Source organism: Saccopteryx leptura, chromosome 5 (assembly GCF_036850995.1).
Source record: "Saccopteryx leptura isolate mSacLep1 chromosome 5, mSacLep1_pri_phased_curated, whole genome shotgun sequence".
NCBI classification, from domain to species: Eukaryota; Metazoa; Chordata; class Mammalia; order Chiroptera; family Emballonuridae; genus Saccopteryx; species Saccopteryx leptura.
Genome location: NC_089507.1, coordinates 76,855,356 through 76,877,499, shown reverse-complemented (window position 1 = coordinate 76,877,499; position 22,144 = coordinate 76,855,356). Strand labels below are relative to the sequence as shown.

The 22,144-nt window shown below is 34.3% G+C and overlaps 1 protein-coding gene across 13 annotated transcripts in view; it reads right to left on the bottom strand.

The window, feature by feature from the left end:
* The window catches only part of PDLIM5 (PDZ and LIM domain 5), a 307,613-nt gene that overhangs the window by 77,311 nt on the left and 208,158 nt on the right, over positions 1-22,144 (bottom strand). For 3 of the 13 annotated variants that reach the window (XM_066385696.1, XM_066385693.1, XM_066385694.1), the window contains exons 4-9: positions 18,207-18,249; positions 15,414-15,832; positions 7,554-7,568; positions 4,798-4,815; positions 4,357-4,529; positions 3,691-3,727 (exon numbers count right to left, since the gene is read on the bottom strand). In XM_066385696.1, coding sequence (XP_066241793.1) covers positions 3,691-3,727; positions 4,357-4,529; positions 4,798-4,815; positions 7,554-7,568; positions 15,414-15,832; positions 18,207-18,249 — 705 coding nt within the window. Of the gene's footprint in view, positions 1-2,033; positions 3,143-3,690; positions 3,728-4,356; positions 4,530-4,797; positions 4,816-7,553; positions 7,569-11,070; positions 11,088-13,479; positions 13,661-13,691; positions 13,814-15,413; positions 15,833-18,206; positions 18,250-22,144 lie in introns of those variants that run through there. The other 10 variants (XM_066385706.1, XM_066385699.1, XM_066385702.1 and 7 more) reach the window with 10 other exon arrangements.

The following is a 22,144-nucleotide window of genomic DNA, read 5'->3' as shown; positions in this document are numbered from 1 at the left end:
TCATCTTGGTTATATATTTTTCTGTTATGCATTACTGAATCCCTAGCACACAGCAGTGCCCGGTGTTTAAACAGCCAATAATTACTCATGTGAAAAAAGTGAATACAAGTGATGAATGTTTATGATTTATATAATAATATTAATTAAATACATATCAGAAATACAACAATCACAATGTTATTTACCTGGAGAAAATCAATACATTTTATATTTGAGTAATGAATAAATTTGAATTTAAATAGAGACTACTACTCTCCTAATATCAAAAAAATTTTTTTAACAAGCTAAGGTATCTTTTATTTTTATCTGAATCTTCCTAAAGGACACAATAATGTACAAAATGAATATATTTCAGTTTCCACAAATAATGTGTTTTTTGAGGTAACAAGCTACTACTGACTGTGTGGGAGACATTCCATCTATTGACTGGTAAATATTTTAAGAAAAAATGTTGAAATTCTTAAGAGTAACTTTCCAATTTCACATTAAAAACAATCCTATGATAAAGTCTGTATAAGAGAGACAAACAAAAACAAGCTATAAATTAAGTCACTAGACTTACAATAATATTTTGCAAGAAGCTTTTATAATTTTTGGCTAGCTTCTAAGTTAGGAATATAAGATGTCCCAGGAGATTAATTGAGTTTAGGAATTCAACCTCTGACAGGGTTAACTGGAATGTCCACTGTGATCCTGGCTAAACATTTACCCTCATACCCAAATATGGACCATTCTATTTATCTAAGTTTCTACATTCAGTGTGACATTAAATACTTTATTTTCAAATAGGCAACGTATTAAATTCTTATTTTCATCTGTACTTATTTCAAGTCATAAAAGTTCTATACATAATTCTCTTGTCTTAATTAGGGAAAAATTCTTTTATTTACCTAAAACTCTCTTTCAAGTAGTTTTTCTCTCAACCCTGTCATTCATCTAGAAATTTGATTCTTGGTGGAAAAGACCATGTTCACTCTACCTACACAATTAATTTTCATGAGACTTTGATTCTATCTTCCTTCAAACATCATCTTTTTAAGATCAATGAGGAATTAATAGGTATAGGGAATCCTATACCTAATTTCTTATAGAAGCCAGAGACATCGTCATAAATGGGACCATAAAATTAGAGTCTCTGATTTTATGATCCTGATGTCAGGATCATAAAATTAGAGTCTCTGAAGAATAACTGATGCAGTAAAAGAAAGACATTTTAATATCTTATGATGTGAAGCAGAAATGAGCATAGATAAATCCTAGAACTATGTTTTCAATGCATTTGGCATGCCAAATTTCAAACAGTAATCAATCACCAACTGAAATTAATGTTAATTTCTCCAAATTATTAGGGAGTTGTCCTAGTCAATGGGAACATTAAAGTGATAGGAAATACCGTATTTCACCACGTATAAGATGCACCCTTTCTCGAATAATTTGGGGTCTAAAAACTGGGTGCGTCTTCTACAGTGGTTGTGGTATTTCAAATGCCATAGATGGAACTGAGGACGAGGAAATATATGAAGACAGTGATTCATCATCAGACACAGATGAGGACAAGCTAATGGCTGGGAGTTTTAACAGGGATGAGGAGTTGCATGAATTTTATGATGAATAAAATTTGAGTTCAATAACTTTATGTAATATACTCTTTTTTCAAATTTTGGGCCCCAAAATTAAGGTGAGTCTTATACATGGGAGCGTCTTATACATGGGGAAATACGATAGGTTAAAACAGAACCTCAAATGCAGACAAGATCCTTCAGTAATCATTTTCACACAAAGACTAATTCTAGGTTGTGCCAGAGTCTAATGGAGTTTATATGCTGCATAAAATGTTATGCTAACCAATGTAACAAGTCAGGGGGAAAATTAAATATGAGCCTTGACATATTCTACACTCACATTTTAGTATTAGAATTAAAAAGGTTTCCCAAATGAAATATCAAGATACTTATTTTACCCAAGTAATATTTTAGCAAGTCTTGGATGGCATTGTTACTAGCTTCAAAGAAACAGAAAACAAGATACAAAGCTAAATTAAAGGCAACTTTATTACAATACTTTTCCAAACTTCAAAATGCATTTATTATTGCATTTAGTTCTAATATATAATACATTATATTACAAGACAGAAAGCATTTCTGGTCAGAAATTTAGCTTAAATGTGTTGCCCAAAACAGAGCTTCCTAAGAAGAGCAGCAACGCACAATAGTTTATATCACTAAGTAAAATGTTTCTCTGATGTCACATCAAGAATCATTCATACTGCAATTTATTCTGTTCATTCCTCTGATTTAGAAACAAAGCAAATCTATCTTTGATATATCTTACTTGTTAATGCCTATAAGTTGTCTATATCCTAATAACATTCACCACCTTAGAAATACTTCCTCTGACAGAAAACAGGATTTTTGAAATTAACCAAACCAAAAGAATAGTGTATTTCCCCCCATTGAAAACAGGGGCAGAATTCTCTTCTTCCCTTTTAAAGCCCAAACTGGTCTGCCTCCTCTTCATACACCCATCCTATCCAGTACCTACTTTAAAAGATACTCAAATTTATAATGAACTCTTTTCTAATAAAGTCTTCTTGTTTTACTTCACAATCCACTCTGAACATTATGTAATAATGAACTTAAAAGTAATCTTGGAAAATGTAGTACCATAAAGAAAGTATTTTCCAAATTAGATGAGGACATTATTTGCTCATCCTCCTCTGCTTCAAATGACCAACCCAATTCAACTTATGAGAAGAATTCTTTTTCCATGTTAAGTCCCCCAATAAAAATGGAAGCAGATATAAATCCACTGAATAGATCTAGGCCCTTAATATATTCTCTTGGTTTAACATCTGTGAGCTACCAACTAGCACAATACATGTTCATCCTCCTTAATTTCACAACAGCAGGAAATGCTTAGAAAAGTATAGAAAAGGTTCTATTTTTTTCACAAGGCAAATTTAATACAGATTTTTCTATGAAGTTGGAAAAAAAGAAAAAGTGAATGAAAAGGTATGTGCTGGCTGCTTGAGGGGGCAAAGCTCATAAATCACTGTACGTTAAGAGCACGTGCTGAAACTTCATGGTGCCAGTCACGCAATTTTGTGTATTTGGGACTAAAGACGTGAAGGGGTATCTTTTCCCTGTGGAAATAAAAAAAAAAGAAGAAAGAAAGAAAGAAAAAAAGAAAAGAAAAGGGATAGAATAGTCGTAAGAAAGAGCAAAAAAGAGCTTCTATACTTTGTTCATCATGCAGAAAACATGCCTTATAAAAGCTTTATTTTATATAGCTGTTTTATTTAACAGAAAAATATCTGAAGGACAGAGCATTTTTAGAAATACAGAAATTAATCTATAGAGCAACAGCAATTTTTATGCCCAAAATAAAATGATGGCCAAGATCACATGAGCTCATTCAGAGACTACATTGTTAGCAAAGAACCCCCAAATATACCCTTCTGCCCATTTACTTCAATACTAAAGGAAATAGCTCTTAGACACAACATCCAGACATTATCTACTGATTATAAAATCTGTAAGTTGTACATCTGAGTTCCACAAAGGGCATCAAAGTTAAAAGCTTAACTTCTAGTTGCAAAAATAAAATGCCATACCATTACACTTGAAAATGTAAAAACAGAGACCATTAGTAAAAGGAAAGCATTCAATTTACAAAAAAAAATGAACTTACTTTGCTTTCTTTGTATTATCAGGTTCAGATTCTTTCACTGAAATACAATAAGTAATATTCAATATTAGTTTGCTTCTTAAACTTTAAAATCACTTAATCCAGTGATTTTCAACAGATGTGCCACAAAAAATTTTAAAACACGCAATACCTGACTATTTAGTCATGGGTACTGACCTCTTTCCCTGAGACTGGCAAATTAAAACATGAGAACAGCCAAGACAACAATAGCTGTCTGGCAAGAATGAATCAAAACTATACATTTTTTTTGTCAGATAGGCAAAAATATAACATAATTTTTGGTGTGCCACAGAATTTTAGTAATTAGTTTATGTGTGCCATGAGATGAAAAAGGTTGAATATCACTGACTTAAGTAATTGCATGTATCAATTAATACCAAGTGGTCAAACTGAACAGAGACACTAAAAAAGAATTCTGTATCATTTTCTCATCCACTGTGCACTACAATCAGTGTTACTATTACCATTGCTTCTACATTTTTCAGTGTAGCTCTCCTGGGCTGGTTTCTTATATACAATACCCATATTATGCACAACATAATTTAAAAGCAAACTGTCTGAGGAGAATTATTTTTTTTCCAATAACTATCTGCTACTTTTCTGTGGCAAAGAACATTCATCTATTAGAGTCCGTAGGTATTTACTTACTATGCTCCGTCCCAGTGATCTGGGCCAGGATTCGGAAAGAGCGAGACTGGGTCGTGCCAGTCCTTGGGTGCCAGTCTTCAGTATCCTCAATCAGTCTCTTCTTGCTGGCATCACTGTGAGTAGGGATGTGATAAAACTCTGTATTACGCTCCACGATGTGTTTTCTCGGTGGGCTAGGATTAGGAAGGAAAAAAAAGATTTAAAAATTTATAATTATATTAAGGATAAATACCCTCTTCTAAATTATTTATAATGCATATAATTAATCCTCCATGTTCCTTTTATATATTTTGCTTTTGAAAGTGTACACAGCCTCAATTCTCTTAAAAAATAAAGAGTATCCTTCTACGATAAAGTAGAATAAGTTTTAAGTTAGATAAAAAGGTACATATATGCTAATATAAAATAATAGTATAAGTATCTATTCAACAAAAAGGTTACCGTTTAGGTGGGATTTTCCTTTTTATGTGACAGAAGAAGGCAGCAAAAGAGACATTTCCAACATGAAGAAAAGGAAAAGAAAAGATTAAGAAAGAAACAAGGAGAAATTAAAACGTCCATAGAAATTAAAACAATTTGAAATTATGTATTTGTATTGTTCATCTAGTTCCTAACAAAACACAGATAATGACTCCATTCACAACCACTGATAAATACTGCTAAAATACATCATCTTCCAGAAGAATTAAATGATCTTGTTTCACTAGCCCAGGAACCAAGAAGGGTTTAGTACTGGTTGAACCAGCAATTCCAAACACAATTGTGAAAAGAGACAGAGTGTTATTTTCTAGTTTCTCATTCATATGTACAGACAGATAGCCCTCAACCCTAATAAGGTTGTGTGCAGAATCAGAATAGTGAAGAATAGCTACAGTATATCTGAAACCAATGAAATACTTATGAAAAGACCAACATGTAAATCTTGGCTCTGTGATTTTTTCAGGTGTATGATTTTGGACAAGTCAATCTCACCAAGTGTCAGTTTTTTTTTCATGTATCGGACATGAATACCACATACAAAGTCACAATGATCTGAGGATTACATGAAACAATATATGTGAAAGGGACCTGCAAAGTAGAGAGCTTGCTAAGAACATTCATTTTTCTCTTAATAAAGCATAAATATTGCTGAAATTAAAAGTACACTATTTTAACACTTTAACCTAAGGTCTAGTGAACACAATAAATATTCTTCCTATCTTTCTTTCCACCTCCAAAAATAAGAGAAATACAAACATTTGGAGGCTGGAGTTTAATTCCAGAAGAGGAAAAGGAAGCCAAGTCTGGACTAGCAGACTACTGGCACAAGATCCAAGTAGAGAAAAGTGCCCTAAGAGTGTTGGATGTGGAAGCAACTCCAGTTAGGTATAACTCACTGCTAGAAAATCACAGGGCCACCAGAATTCCACATGACTGTGTCATTTTAATAGTTACACTATCAAAACTGTCACAGTACACTAGAAGGGTTTTTGCCTAATGAAGAACATGACAGAATTAATGGTAACACTGGATTTAGAGTCAGACAGACAAAAGGTGCTACATCCTCCACTCAGTGTGTTTTACGTAAGTCATTTAATTACTCCAAGTCTAGATTCTTCCTATTGGGAAATGGGGATTACATCTACCTTAATGGGTTGTTTTAAGAAATAAGGAAGAAAGATAATGTGTGTAAAGTGTTTTCCACAGTACCTAACAGTAATGATCTCATAATGTTTTCTTTTATTATTACCAGCAAAATTTTTTATCATATATTTTCTAAGATTACGGGTCATCTGCATATATAAGGAACAAAATCAAAAGTATGTATATATAATATTAGTAATAATATAATTTATGAAAAAATTTTAATATTTCAGAAGTGTAATATCTGAAACACCTTTTACTAACATTGAACAAAACCTAATTCTTTTTAAAAGACAAAATTTTTAAGAATTAGAAAATAAGAGGCATAGATTACTGTATAACTACAGTCATTGGCAGATACAAATTCTTAAGCAGACATAACTTTATCTTATGCAATTACATGAATAACTTTATTTTAGCAATTAAACTTATAGTTTTAACTGACTCTATAATTAGTGACCGTAGCTTATTCTTAAATAGTGCCAGTTTCAGGTTTAAGATTATTTTATAATCGATAAAAACACAAAAGACAATGGTGTTAAATTAAGACACCAAGAATAATAAAATGACACCACTTAAAAATATTTTTTAGCTATGACACACTTTCAAAAAAAAATAGTACACCTTAAACTCTGTAACATTCACCACAGCAAAGGTCTTGTGTTAAATGATAAAAAGTTTCTAAACATTTACTTAGAGTTTTCTGGCTTTGAAACTCTAGACTCTGATGACAATGATTAAAAAAGAGAATAATATCAATAATTTTATTTTTTAAAATCTATTTGAAATAGAATATAAAAACTAGCAGGAGCAAATAATTTATTTCAAAACACAGACATTAAAAACTTAGCAAGCTCAGCCCTGGCCAGTTGGCTCAGTGGTAGAGCATCGGCCCAGCATGTGGATGTCCCAGGTTCGATTCCCAGTCAGGGTAGTCAGGAGAAGTGCCCATCTGCTTCTCTACCCCTCTACCTCCTCACTTTTCTCTCTCTCTCTCTCCCCTCTCCTCCTGCAGCCATGGCTCAATTGGACCAAGTTCGTCCCAGGCGCTGAGGATGGCTCTATGGCCTCTGCCTTAGGCACTTAAAAAAAAAGAAAGGGTTGGTTGCTGAGCAAGGGAGCAACGTCCAAGATGGGCAGATCATTGTCACTTAGTGAGCTTGCTAGGTGGATCCCACTCAGGGTGCATGCAGGAGTCTGTCTCTGCCTCCCCTTCTCTCACTGAGAAAAAAATTAGTAAACTTATTCTAATTTTTAAAAAATACTAAGCAAGGGAGGTTCAAACCATATCTCTTAACTCCAATATGCACTGTGTATAATACCAATCTACCTAAAATTTAGCTTATTAAGTTTTTCCACTGTAGAAGTGGAGGTGCTCCAAACACACCCACTGATTCATATCAAGTTCTCTAGCATGAAAAACATGTTTCTTGGGCTCCTTAACATATTTGAAAATTCTTGCAATGAGAATATGCTAACAAAATTTGCTGGTGATGGTAAGTTGAAAACAAGACAGAAATTTACAGAGAGACAATGATAAAAATTACAAAAGAAACCACTGATTAGGTACTTACATGGTGTGAGGGTTACTGAAAGAAAAATAATACACACACACAAAATTGTGAGAGAGAAGACAGTGATGTTCCCAGGATGGTGTAAAACAGACAAAGATGAGGCCAAAGAGAGAAGAAAAGAAAAAAAATGAAACAAAATTCAAAACAATGAATTTACATGAACATGTTATACAAACATCATGCTTCAAAATAATCATGTAAGCACAGACAAATATGAACAAATGTTAGTCAAAAATTTGTTACACTGTTTTTAATTGGACAACAGTTTTATCTGCATATGTTTCCATAAGCACTGAAAAATATTTATACTTCATATATCAATGCTAACTCGTCTCAAGTTACTAATACAAGACAATAAAATCCATTATTTTAAAAAATTTCTAGCTTAAAATAATTATTAGATGTAAGATAGAAACAAAGTGTTTTAGAATCATTTCCAAAATCAGAGAGATTAAGAAAAATATCACTCTTATGGATTAATATAAATAGAGCATAGTAATAGAAAGTGTAATCTCACATAAATTATCCTGAGTCATGTATTTTTATTTTTAAAAATGTAGCAATTATGATGAAAAAATACAGGAAGCATAGAGGGTCATGAATAATGGGCTATTATTTCGTCTTCATACTATTCCCTGTCTATCACTACCACTGCCCTCATTCACAAGCAAATGTCAGTAAGTTTAGAACTGACTGATAGGAACTCCACAGTTCTGTATATCAGAAACCTGATTTATCCAGAAGGGATGTCCAATGTGATATAGCAAAGGAACTAGGTTAACAGCATCTGAAGAGGGAAAACCTAAAAACATAATTCACTCATATAGCCTACTAAGTATGGAATAATTAAAAATTATTTAATTAACCCTTGACTAACACGGGGGTTAGGTGTGCTGACACCCCCTTAAGTAGAAAATTTACAGATAACTTTTGACTTCCCAGAAACTGTATTGTTCCTTGGTAGCCTCCAGGGATTTGTTCTAGGACCCCCTGGGACAGCAAAATCCACAGATGTTCAAGTTCCTTATATAATAAAATGGCATGGAAGAATGCATCTAGTTTTCCCTCTGCATCTGTGGTTCCCAACTATGGATCAAAAATACTGTTTTCAATTAGTGGTTGTTTGAATCCATGGACATGAAACTCAAGAATAAGGAGACTCAAGTATGTACTTATTGAAAAATGTTCCACATATAAGTGGATCTGTGTAGTTCAAACCTGTGTTGTTCAAGGGTCAACTGTATTCCATATTCTGCTAAAGACAGAGAGGATAAAGTATAAACTCTAGATTTTCTACACACTGTTGAATCAATCCTTACCAATAAAGTTTTAGAGTAACTAATAATTCAATATAAACATAGTGAGAAAAACTGCCTACCAGTTTAATAATAAGACTGTGCAATGTGGCTATATTTTCAAATAGTAAAGTCAGTTTCATAAATTCATTAAAGGGCTGAGTTTCACTGAATGGGGGTGGGACGCAGGGGTAAGTTGACCTCAATAATTTATCAATATTTCTTGTTTTCTAGCCGAAATGTAAAGCATTCGCTCCTCTGCCTTACTGTTTTAAGTAGAAGGGAAATAATTTTTCAAAATAACTTCCCCTCAACAGAATAGAATTTTAGATATATATATCTAAGCATTATAAAGTTTCAGGAAAATTTTTTATGTCAACATGAAGTTGAGGGGGGTGATCTATATTGTTGTAAGGAGCAGCAAATATAGGGAGGGTTGACTGGTTTTAGTGTAAAGATGCTAATTTGAATATGCCAAATATTTTCATGCATTTTAGAAAATTTGTCCAAACAGAAGAGCCCATTGCACACTACAATGGCATCTGCGCCAGGTGCGAGCAGGGGACCTGGCGTTTACCAAGCTTATGCTGCTCATTCTCCTCTGCCCTGGGCAAGCTGCAACCCACAGAAAGGGGTCTTTTTTTTTTCCTTACCAGTGAAATGGACTAGAATTTCTCATTCTTTCAGACTTGTTGTAAGGGCATATGTTTAACATACTTTTTTGAGGGCACTCTGAAAACTATACAAATACGTACAGGTTTGTAGTTATGCCAGATCTCTCAACTGCTCAATATTAAAAAGTACTATCAAACCCAACTGTGGTTTATGCACACTATGTATTCATATAACCTCAATTCACTCAATTTATCCTCAAGTCTATTATCATTAAAAATAAATATGAATTCAAATAAGAAAAAATAAGCCCAGTTCACAAATAGGTGATACACAAGAAGGCACACCAAAATTTGACTTAAAAAAAAATGCAGGCTCCAATCTTAGCTCTGTCCCTGACAAGCTGCTTGACTTGAGAGAATTAAGTAACTTCTCAGCATTCAGTTTAAATGAGAATTAAATCACATAATGCATAGAAACACCTAGAACAGTGCATAGTACTACCTGATTAATATGAATCTGAATCTTAAAAATACATATTTAACCTAAATTTTTTAATTTATTTTTCCAAGTCTTATCTTTCCCCCTTTACAAGTCAAATTGTTTCATTGGAATCTAGTAATTAGTCAAAGCCTTTGTGTATAAAAATTTAACTTTAAATAGACAAACAATAAATCAGTGTTTGGAAATTTGTCACTGTCACCCTGGTGTGCAATATTCCTTGTGAATATAACATGAAAATACTCAGTTAGTGAGACCCTAGCCACACTAGAATATAGTTGCTCTAATAATTCAATAGTTAACTCTCTTGAGTTTCTCTAAGATAGGTATTCTATATTTTCAATTCTACTCTGCTAGAGTAATAAAGAAATTTCAGCACAAGCTCATAATAGTCATAATTTAACACGAACTTATTTTAAATGCTCATCTGTGATTTTAATCTATTTTTAAAGCTAGTAATCACCAGCCAACTTACTGCTAATACCAACAAATAACGATAGCGAGGTTTTTCAGTTCCACCACAGTGCTTTCCAATGCCTATGCCAACTATCTGTGACATTTACTAAACTGATCATTGCCTCTTTTAACTAATTTCAAAGGTGTAAAGACTTTCTATGATCCAGTGACACATAACTATACATACAGAGGTCTAAACCGTTCAGCAACGTTGTTTGAATTATTAAAAATGTTCTTAGAGATTGTACCTGTAGAACACTAGTTTTGTTATATGAATTTGGAAATCAGCTTAGTTGTATAGATGCCAATCACTAGTGGTATATATGTGCATGCTTTTTCTTATATCTTTACTTTGTTTCCCAGCAGTCTAGTCTGATACATCTTACATCCCCCAAAGCATTATTTTTTAAATGATTACACAGCAAACCCCACATATATTTTATAACAAAAGTCAAACACCAGTATTTATTACCATAAAGCAATTCACCACCACATAGCAATGCAAACCAAACTTACTGAAAATACTAAATGTGGTTATTCTAAATTATAGCTGTTTTTGCAAAATTTAACTTAATTTTGCAAAAATTGGGCATTCATGCTGTTTACTCATATATAAATCACCATATTTCCTCTCCAGTAATGTGGATACTAACTTTGTCACTTGTGTTCTCTGCAAAGAAAAAAGCATTTAAAATGTTACTACCATTTCATTATAATTATATCTTCTAAGGCCAGGTCCTTCAAAATACCACATAGGAACTGTTAGAAAAAATTGCAGTCCAACAAAATTGAAATTAATAGAGGATACATGAAAGACTTACCTCTTGAAAGCAGTGGCACATTATAATGCAAGGGCATTTGGAATGGGAAAAGGTAAATCATTTAAACTACTTGACACAAAATAGCTTCTTTTCCAGTTTGAAATATAAAGTTACATTTTGCTTTATATAGAGTAAGGATAGTGGTAAAAAGAAGCAAGCCAAGACCAATATTTTTGTATGTTAAAGAAAGAAAGATTAAAAATTTCTTAAAGTGCCTTGTTCATTATTATTTATAAGGAATAGGAATGCTTATATCACATTATTAAGAAATATTCTGAAACTATCAATACAATCATAGATTTCAAACTGTTAGCTAGGTTGAGTAACTATTTCTCAATAATAATATATAATTAATAACGCTTGTTTGTGTCTTATGTTTACTAATCCTATATAAATTTGGATGAGATGTCTATCAAACTGGCAAATTAACCAGTTACTCTAAATCACTTAAAAACTAAGACCTCTTGCTTTGAAGAAAAAGATAACACATCTTTAACTTTACATCCTTCTGAACTCTTAAATTTTTTATTATATATAATATATATATATATATTTGTGTGTGTGTGTGTGTGTGTGTGTGTGTGTGACAGAGACAGAGGGAGATATAGAGAGTGGGACAGACAGAAAGGGAGAGAGATGAGAAGCATCAACTCTTTGTTGCATCTCCTTAGTTGTTTATTGATTGCTTTCTCATATGTGCCTTGACTGGGGTTCTACAGTGGGGCGAGTGACGCCTTGCTTAAGCAGTGACCTTGGGCTCAAACCAGAGATCATGGGTCATGTCTATGATCCTATGCTCAAGCCAGTGACCCTGCGCTCAAGCTGGTGAGCCCGGCTGGAAGAGCCCATGCTCAAGCCAAGGACCTTGGGTTTCAAACCTGGATCCTCTACGTCACAGTCCGACGGTCCATCCACTGTACCACTGCCAGGTCAGGCAGTTACTGACATATATTATCTTTTAACTAGAAAGTAATTAATAGAAAGTAACAACTCTCAACTTTAGTGGACAATTTGTTGCAGATCTTTTGTAATATTATAAAAATATTGGCAATTAAATAATTGCATCATTAATCAAACGTTTGACAGTGATTAAGAAAAAAAAGTTTGGCACCCGATGCAGGAAATGCATTAATTGATATAACAAAATACCTACTCTTCAAAATAACATATCACGAACAGTGAACTGATTTATTTTTGATTTATCTAATCTGTAGTAAGAAAGCACACTACAAATCTGTTTTAGAATTTCAGACACCATACTGTTTTCACTTCTCTAATATGTGAACAACTCTTGAAATCAAGCTATTCTTGTTAGATTTTTTTTAAATTCAGTTTTAGAGAGAGAGAGAAAGGGGAAGGAGCAGGAAGCATCAACCCCCATGTGTGCCTTGACCGAGCAAGCCCAGGGTTTTGAACTGGCGACCTCAGCACTCCAGGTCAATTTTTTATCCACTAGACCACCATAGGTTGGGGGAAATCAAGCTATTTTTAAATACACCCAGTTTGCAAATGCAAAGCAGTAACCTGCTTGTTAAAGGTACAAAATAAAGAATAATCCCTTTTCCCCTGAATCTAAACAGTTCTGGACACCAAGTATGTGCTCAATAATCATATGGTGATTGATGAGGAAGCCACCATAAAAGCCCTGTAACTATATACCACACCCTATATTTTCAGTTTGAAAATAATATCTTAAATAAATCACTTAAAGTTTAACCATCAGAACTATACTTATATAACACAAAATTTAAGCTTGATATTTTCACATGCTTTAAATGTAGTACTTTTCCAAAACTTCAATTTGCTTTTATATCTCTACAGTCTTCCATCAAAAAGACTTTCATATAAAGCAGGCATCCCCAAACTACGGCCCCCTGAGGCCATTTATCCAGCCCCCCACCACACTTCCGGAAGGGGCACCTCTTTCATTGGTGGTCAGTGAGAGGAGCACTGTATGTGGCAGCCCTCCAACGGTCTGAGGGACAGTGAACTGGCCCCTTGTGTAAAAAGTTTGGGGACCCTTGATATAAAGTTTCAAGAAGTGTTAATAAAAAGATTTTAGATCAAGCACTTCCTTCAGTGGACTTTTTTTCTACTAAACCTGGAATTTAATAAACACAGTCAACTTCTGCTTTTAATTTTTGGCAGGGCTAGCATTTGACAGGCAGCATTTGCTTTTTCCGAATATCTACTTCAATTACTCTAAAGTCTATGGTGTTAAAATATACATATATGCCTGACTTGTGGTTGCGCAGCGGATAAAGCGTTGACCTGGAATGCTGAGGTCGCTGGTTAAAATCCTGGGCTTGTCTGGTCACGGCACATATGGGAGTTGATGCTTCCTGCTCCTCCACCCCCAACCCCAGTTCTCTCTCTCTCTCCTCTTTAAAATGAATAAATAAAATCTTAAAAAAATAGACATACCAAAAAAAAAAAAATACAACCAAACATACCTCGGCACTACATACTATTTTTCTTCCTCAAAAGACAGAAGGAATATTCTTTGAAGGACACTAATTTTCCTTAATAGATACATAAAAGCTTTAAAAAGCCACCCACAACCACAGAACCGTATGGACGGCCCAGTAGCTATTCCTCCGGACTGCCGCCTGCTCTTTTGCTCAGCAGCCGCCTGGAACCCTGCCACTTCTTTTCAAAGCCTCACAGTTGCCATGGCAGCAGCGCTACCCAAAACACAGTCCCTTCATTATATGAATTACTATTCAGAAGGGATTATCTCAGAAAGAACCTATCCACATAATTATTTTAATTATATTTTCCTGGGAACTGGTATTGGTAAAAACCATCACACACACAGATTATTTCCCTTTGTTTTCTTTTTAAAATACATTTTTGCCACAATAAATCTGATTAAAATGAGTTTACATTGCCTTAAAGTATGATCACCGAATTGAAAAAATAAATCACGTGACTATCTAACAAATAAAGGCTGCTGAAAATGTATTTCAAAGGGGGGGAAATTCTAAGAAATAGATTTTCAAACTATTTTTTCTAACATTATATAATGTTCATTGCTTTATATCCATTCATTTTAGAAAAATCTTTACAATAAAAATATTCTCTCTAATTTGCTTCTGATGTTTTATAAGCATCCCTTGACATTACTGTTCGCTTTTCAAGACTAAATTCTAGCACAAACTTACCTGAAAAGAATGTTGTTAGCTATTTAACCTAAGCTAATGCATCATATATAGATATCAGTCAAAACAAAATCTGTTTTCTGTCTTCCTAAGACTAGTTTCTGGAAAAAAAAGCTTCTCAGAAAACTCATTTCCTCTCTCCCTGGAGTATGACACATAAACTGATAAACTGACACAACTGTACCACTCTGTAAGAACTTTTGGTGGCTAGTAAAGGGATGAAAAAATTGAGGAAGAAAGATACCAGATTTGCCCTGCATTATAAGTGCCAGCTGCTTATTACTGTGCCAGGACTTGGAGAAAAAGAGTTATAGTGTATGTTACATGATTCATAACATGTCAAAATGCATAATTAGGTTTTGATTAACCTCTAATTGCCTTGCAGAAAGTGCTGTATGTATATAACAGCGATTTTCAACCTTTTTCATCTTGTGGCACACATAAGCAGATTACAAAAATTCTGCGGCCCACCAAAAAATACAATTTTTGCCAATTTGACAAAAAATAGGTAACAGTTTTGATCAAATGTGATGACAATTACAAGTCACCCAAGGATAGAGTGTGCAACAGTAAAGTGTATTAGGTACATATACATAAGGATTTCTAGTACCAAGAATTAACCAATCAGACACAACCATATTATGCAACATCACCAACAAGGTGCAAATCTATTACATGACCTATGTATAAATATTATGGTTCAAGACAGGGCATCAGACAGCCATTATTGTGTTGGCTGTTGTTTTTTTTTTTGTTTGTTTGTTTGTTTTGACAGTCTAAGGGAAAAGAAGTCTGTTCCCCTGACGAAATAGGTATTGCATGTTTTAAAAATTCCTGTGGTCCACCGGTTGGCAATCGCTAGTATATGACATAAAGCTACATGCTATTGAAGTAAATGAAACCTCATCTCCTTTCCTTTAATGAAAGCTCATTTTGGAGGGATTTCGATTGTTTCTTGGAAATTGCCTGAAAGAAGATTTTTGATAAGAGCAGAAAGCACCCTTGGCCACCTACCCATTTTGCTGTTTACTGTCACCCTGGGATCCTCTTCTCTGTCCCTCTGCTAGCTCCTGAGCAGTCTCGGAACACACGCTGGTGACTGTGGGCTGCCGTGGGACATTAACTGCAGGTTTACCAGCGCTCAGTGCAGGTGAACGCTGGTCAGCACTAAGATTGGCATTAGCATGCAGTCCAGATGCAGTGAATGGGGGAGGAGTGACAGCAGCCACGGGTGGAGGGGAAGCATGTGATGAAGTGGTTGCATAGGCTGGGGTGAAGGCAGACGATGGTGATGGGATGGATGTGACTTTTGGTGAAGACACAGAACCAAAGGGCCGTGGTGCCTTATTGTAGGCCATGTTGGTTGTGGAAATGACTTTGGACACAGCAGGAGATGTTATGGGCACAGGTTTAACTACTTCTTTAGGTTCTCCCTATGTGAAATAAAAATAAACATACACAAAAACACACCAAATACATGCGAAACAGATTCACTGAAAAGAACACAACTTTTAAAAAAAAGATAAATACAATCATGTTAGCAACTCAAACTTTACATGTTTCCAGATAAAAACCATTAAGTTGATATAGCATAAACATGCATGCTGTTCCCAAACATGCATAACACAGATGCACACACTGGACACGTTTTTTTAATAAAAAAGAAAGGAGTTTCAAAATATTTAGAAAACAGAGCAGGAAAGCTATCAAAAAGCCAAAAGGCCATCATAAGTGTCAATTTAGACATATCCCAAGGAAAATTTTTTAAATACCTCACAATAAATAATACATTACTAACCAAAATATTTATTTTAAAATATCCAGAGTCTCAATTATAATTCCATCTTTCAAACACGTTTTATTACTCTCCAGAGTATAGTCATTTGATTCATGCAGAAGTAGCAGCACATTTGTAATTCTTCATTAAGAAAAGGAATGACTATCTCACAGATGTCCACATTCAAATTAATGATTTTTAATCTAGAAATTGCTTTTTAAAGACCATAAAAAAAATGAACAAAACAAAGTCAATTCTTTTCTTTTCTTGTAATCCACCAGTTTCCCTCTCTGGAATGTTTTGAGATATCAATCAGGGAATAAAAAGGAAAAACATTCTTTGCCTTTTCCAAAATAAATATTTACTAGTTACTTGAGGGAAAAAATGATCTTAGACATTTCTTTATTGCTATCAACCAAAAAATATATATAATAACTAGAAAGATCAATTCCTCCTAAAACTAATAGAATTTGTACTTATAAATCCCTATTACAAAGCAAATGCAAAGTTTAAAAAAATATATTAAAGAAGAAATGCCTACTCATCCTACAATCCTGAAATAAAAACAATAAAAAATTTTAAGAAGCATACAATGGAAGCTCTATTATGTTTAATTTTAAGAAAACAAAGATAGCCTAAGTTAATCTTATAAAAATAATAAAGCTGAGGGGATAAAGTAGCTTTGCATCTCAGCAAATCAATATAATAACTAATTTGATAAAAAAGGCACAAAGAGGCCCTGGCTGGTTGGCTCAGTGGTAGAGCGTCAGCCTGGTGTGTGGGAGTCCCGGGTTCGATTCCTGGCCAGGGCACACAGGAGTGGCGCCCATCTGCTTCTCCACCCCTCCCCCTCTCCTTCCTCTCTGTCTCTCTCTTCCCCTCCCACAGCCGAGGCTCCATTGGAGAGGGATTTGACCGGGCGCTGAGGATGGCTCTGTAGCCTCTGCCTCAGGCGCTAGAATGGCTCTGATTGCGGCAGAGCGACGCCCCAGATGGGCAGAACACCGCCCCCTGGTGGGCATGCCAGGTGGATCCTGGTCGGACGCATGCGGGAGTCTGTCTGACTGCCTCCCCGTTTCCAACTTAAGAAAAATTAAAAAAAAAAAAAAAGGCATGAACAAAATTAAAGAGAAAACCCCAAAGAGTGTAAAACAGAGGTATTATTAGTAACCATTTGGGACAATTTCAGGGCATATATGAGAGAAAGAGGGCATTTGCTCTTCCAAGAATACTTGGAAAATGTAATTTAAATCTAATTAGTATTATGAGTAAAATGTGATTAAAGACTTGTGATACTCGTTTTTGGTAACCACTTATTTATTCCCTTTAGAATATATAAATAAAAACAGGCAAACTGAAAGTGAATGTAAGCCTGACCAGGCAGTGGCTCAGTGGATAGTGTTGGCCTGGGATTTAAAGGACCCAGGTTCGAAAACTTGAGTTTGCTGGCTTGAGTGTGGGCTCACCCACCATGAGTGCCGGCTCACCGGCTTGGGTGCAGGCTCGCTGGCTTCAGCGTGGGATCATAGACATGGCCATGGTCACTGGCTTGAGCCCAAAGGTCGCTGGCATGAAGCCCAGGGTTGCTGGCTTGAGTATAAGTCACTGGCTTGAGCAAGGGGTCACTGGCTCTGCTGTAGCCCCCCACTCAAGGCACATATGAGAATGCAATCAATAAACAACTAAGGTGCCACAATTTTGAGTTGATGCTTCTCATCTTTCTCCTTTTCTATCTCTTCCTGTTCCTGTTTCTCTCTCTTGTTTAAAAAAAGTGAATGTAAAAAATTTGGAGATAAGTTACCAATAATATATGGCACTAGAATAATGTTTTAAAATATAGGTATAATTAGAGATGGTACTTCTGTAAATGTAAATTTCCATTTTCCTGTCATCTTTAAAGGAAAATAACTGTGAGGAAAACTTTACTGAAACTATAAATTGTCACTATGGCCTGAGAAAGGAACGAAAATTCCAGTAGTTCAGGAGAAATTATCAAATGTTACCTCAATGATATTAGATTAGAAACACACCTTTTGAACATGAACTGGTTCAGGCTTGGATATAGCAGATGCTCTGGGGGAGAAAAAAGAGAGAAAAAGAAAAGAAACAACTTTTACAAACTTGCAAACTTATTAATGAAATTTATATTATTATAAACCTTAATATATCTACTAAATCATCAGTATTCACAGCTTTATAATTTATGAGTTTGACTATTCATAATCTACTAGTTTATGGAACTCAAATGCAGCAAGATCTAGTAACACTCAGACACAGTAGTTCTCTACACACTCAAAATGTAAAAAGACAAACACCAGTCATGTTTACTAATGCACTCATGTTTAATCTTTAAATTAAGGCTATTCCATGTCCAAAAAGTCAAAGGATAATAAACATGACTTTTTGATCCTTGAGTGGTTCTTGAAACATCTCATCTGAATCTTTTCCCCAACATCCATGAATCTGCCCACAGGATACTGGCCTCTTTGTGAAGATACTGAATAAAATCTGGTTGAACTGAGTCACCAAATGAGTGTTTATTTTGTATTCGTATTCTTAACTGCTTATGTAAGTTTATTTGTTACGCTAAAACTAAACTGTAAGTTCTTCCATTAGGCTATAACTTCAGTGAAGGTGAGGACCACGTCCCATTAGTGTCTCTGTAACAGCACTGAGCCTGGCAAAAGAGGTGATTAGTAATGAGTGTCAAAGGCGAGAGCAAGGGAAAAAAGGACAAAAATACACGTATAGACTTGACTATTGCCAAATTCAAATTAATTATTTTTAATGTGTTCTTTTTGTACTATTAATGTCCCTTTGGTTAGCGTGGACTAATAGTAGCAATAACTGATTTAGAGCAATTATTTCATATAACTGTAATCATGGAAAATAGCCAAAGGGGTAGTAACTATCATTATCCTGATTTTACAGATGAGGAACTACAAAGTTACTGTAAATTACTTATTAGGATGGAACTAAGGCCAACAGTTCTTATATATTATGATATACAGGCTGTAGCCAAGGATAATAAATAAATGACTGGGAAAGTTTCTAATAATTTAAAGGCTATTTATCCAGTACTAAGGTTCATGTTATATTTAATAGTGCCAGAAGCATTTTGGCTCCTCTTATATCACAGAAACGCGAGGATAAGTCATTAAGGGCAAAATTTGATAAATGTAACCAGTGGAAGTAACTAAGTGATTATTTTAAACTACAAACCATGAGATTGTTTTATTTACAGAGAAAGAAGACACTAACAAAGGAAGTCTCTATGAGCATAACCTAGTAACAAACTCCAAACACTTTTAGCAGCAACTGAAATTTCCAGTAAGTAATTTGGTTAGCTAGTACAAGCACTGACTGAATAATTGGTTAACCTAATGAGAGGCCAGAATAGATGCTAAAACTAGGTTACTGCTATATAAATTATACTCTGTGCAGTTGCATAACTTTCCATGTGTACCCTCCAACATATTTTCCGCTCATACTCCCATATTTCTCTTTTAGCTTGTAGGGTGATTATAACAAACAAAGGAAACAAGTTTAAGTACAGAACAGTGGAATCTTCCTTTCATTGAAATTTCACAATAAGATTCAAATCACAAAGGATTTGCGTATTAAAACCACCCAAGACATTATTGACAGTTTGCCAGAATAGAGAGGATGTTATCTTTTTTTCAATTGGACATTTAAAGGAGTATGGAATACTTCTAGCAACAGAAAAATGCTTTATGAAAAAGAACAGTTTTATTAGTCACTCTGTTTACAAACAGAATAAAATGCATAGATCCTGTATATATAAAAACTTAACAGGCCCTGGCCGGTTGGCTCAATGGTAGAGCGTCAGCCCGGCATGTAGATTGTCAAATAAAATAGGTGACACTAAATGTGATAAAAATTAGCTCTGTTGGTTTATATATTTATTGGTAAATAACCACCAAATTAGTCACAGATTCACTGAAACTTGGAAGGCTCTTTAGAATTACTTTATCACATGACAATCAAGTATTCATCTGACCTCAACCTGAATATTTACAAAAGCTCATAAATAAAGCCATGTAAATTCTGAACACTTCTGTTTAAAATGGCCTTCATTTGTATGTGTTATTTTGCTTTTTGGAGTAAACAAAATAAGAAAACTTGTCCATATTAAAAATAATTTGAAAAACATTTTTTAACACACAGCACATGTTCATAAAATCTGTAACATTCGTTAATTACATTGTGAAAGATCAGAAAGCTACAAAAATCTTGTAAATGTAATTACATATTCTTATGACACAAACTATTGTGGTTCAAGAAACTTAGACTGCATGACAAAATAAATTTGCAAAATTACTAAATAGCAGTAACACTAATTTTTTCTCTAAAAATCAAACTGCTAATTATCATAGAATAAAATAAAAAGTATCACCTTTTATTTTCAAGTATGTAAAATTAGTTTTAATGTTAATGCATAATGCTTGTGATAATACACGATATGTTGCTGGAAGAACTATGCATCATTAGGTTCTTTTGAAAAATAATTTGGCATTTCTTTATAAAAAGCCTTGAAGAAAGCTCATGTCTTTTGAAATAATAATAAACCTGGGAATCTATCATAAGAAAATAATCTGAAATATAAAACAGACTTTATATATAAAGATATTTGTTCCCTTATCTCTCTTTACTGTAACTTATTGTAAAAAGTTAAAAACTGATTAAATATATGAGAAAATAGTTTATTGTAATAAAACCACAGGATGAATCAGTATGCAATGATTAAAATCATTCTTTGAAAGAATTCTAAATTGTAATAATATGATTACTCTATAATGTTAAGTGAAAAAAAGAAGTTATATCATAGCACAATTAGTGCATAGAAGATGTTGAGGATATAGGCAGGTAGCTCTGATGGGATGAGGAAAGCCTCAGTCCTATTGGTGGAAATAGGACTCCAGGAATTTCTTCATAAGGGCTGGCTCAGAGGGCAGACAGGCAGTTCAGGGCAGAGGTAGGTAGTTCACTGCAGGCTTCTCCCTGAAGTGCAGTTTGAGCAAGAGGCCCCTGTGTAGCAATGGCTACTAGGATCTGTTTTTTAAAAATTTGAGCCCAGTTAGCCACCAGGAGCCCTTCTTAGTAGGTACTTCTTTCTCAGGGTTCACATTTTTAAAAGATTTTTAAATAAGTAAAGTTTTAAAAACTAAGGTATAACTGTTAAAAAATATTCTACATTTCCCCTCTTCAAATCTGGGAAATAATGCAATGGGATAATATATCTCCCTTTCAACCACAAAGATCATCACAAGTCACTGTTGTGTAGCGTAGGTTTCAAACTAGCAGAGATCTTGGCAATGGCTTAGTGCCATTACTCAACAATTTGCTTACTGTTCTCTCTCCTCTTACTGTGAAGCCACTGAACAGGAGTAAGTCATAATGGTCAGAGCCTAGTGCCCTGGCCCAGTACTATCCTCAGCGCATAGAATTCAAAGAACAAAGCCATCAGTACGGCTAGAACAATCTATGTTGAAAGTTGACTGATTTTTGTAAGAACAGTATACAAAATAAAAATCCCTGATGCATTACAACCAGTTTCAGAATTTCTGGCTGAACAGTTGAAAGGAGTTCTAAATTATAAAGATTGTATTAGAAACTAGAATTGTGATGCTTTGGTTAGAATAATGTATAGGAAAAATAATGCCATAAATAAGCAATAGCTCTATCAAGGATGAAAATCAAAGGAACCAAGCAAACTGCATCTTATAAACACCCAATGGGTAGTTTTGTATTTGTTATATTTTTATTAATTAATGCATTTTAATATTGCTTTATAAAGTAGCATGTTTTTAGTTAATAAAAGTCGCCAATGAATATTCACATAAGTGTTTAAGAATGAGTAATTAGGCAACAGAACTAGACATAAAGATTGTTTACATCACTCATTATGTCTTCATGACTTTTTCAACCATAGTTAATATACTTAACT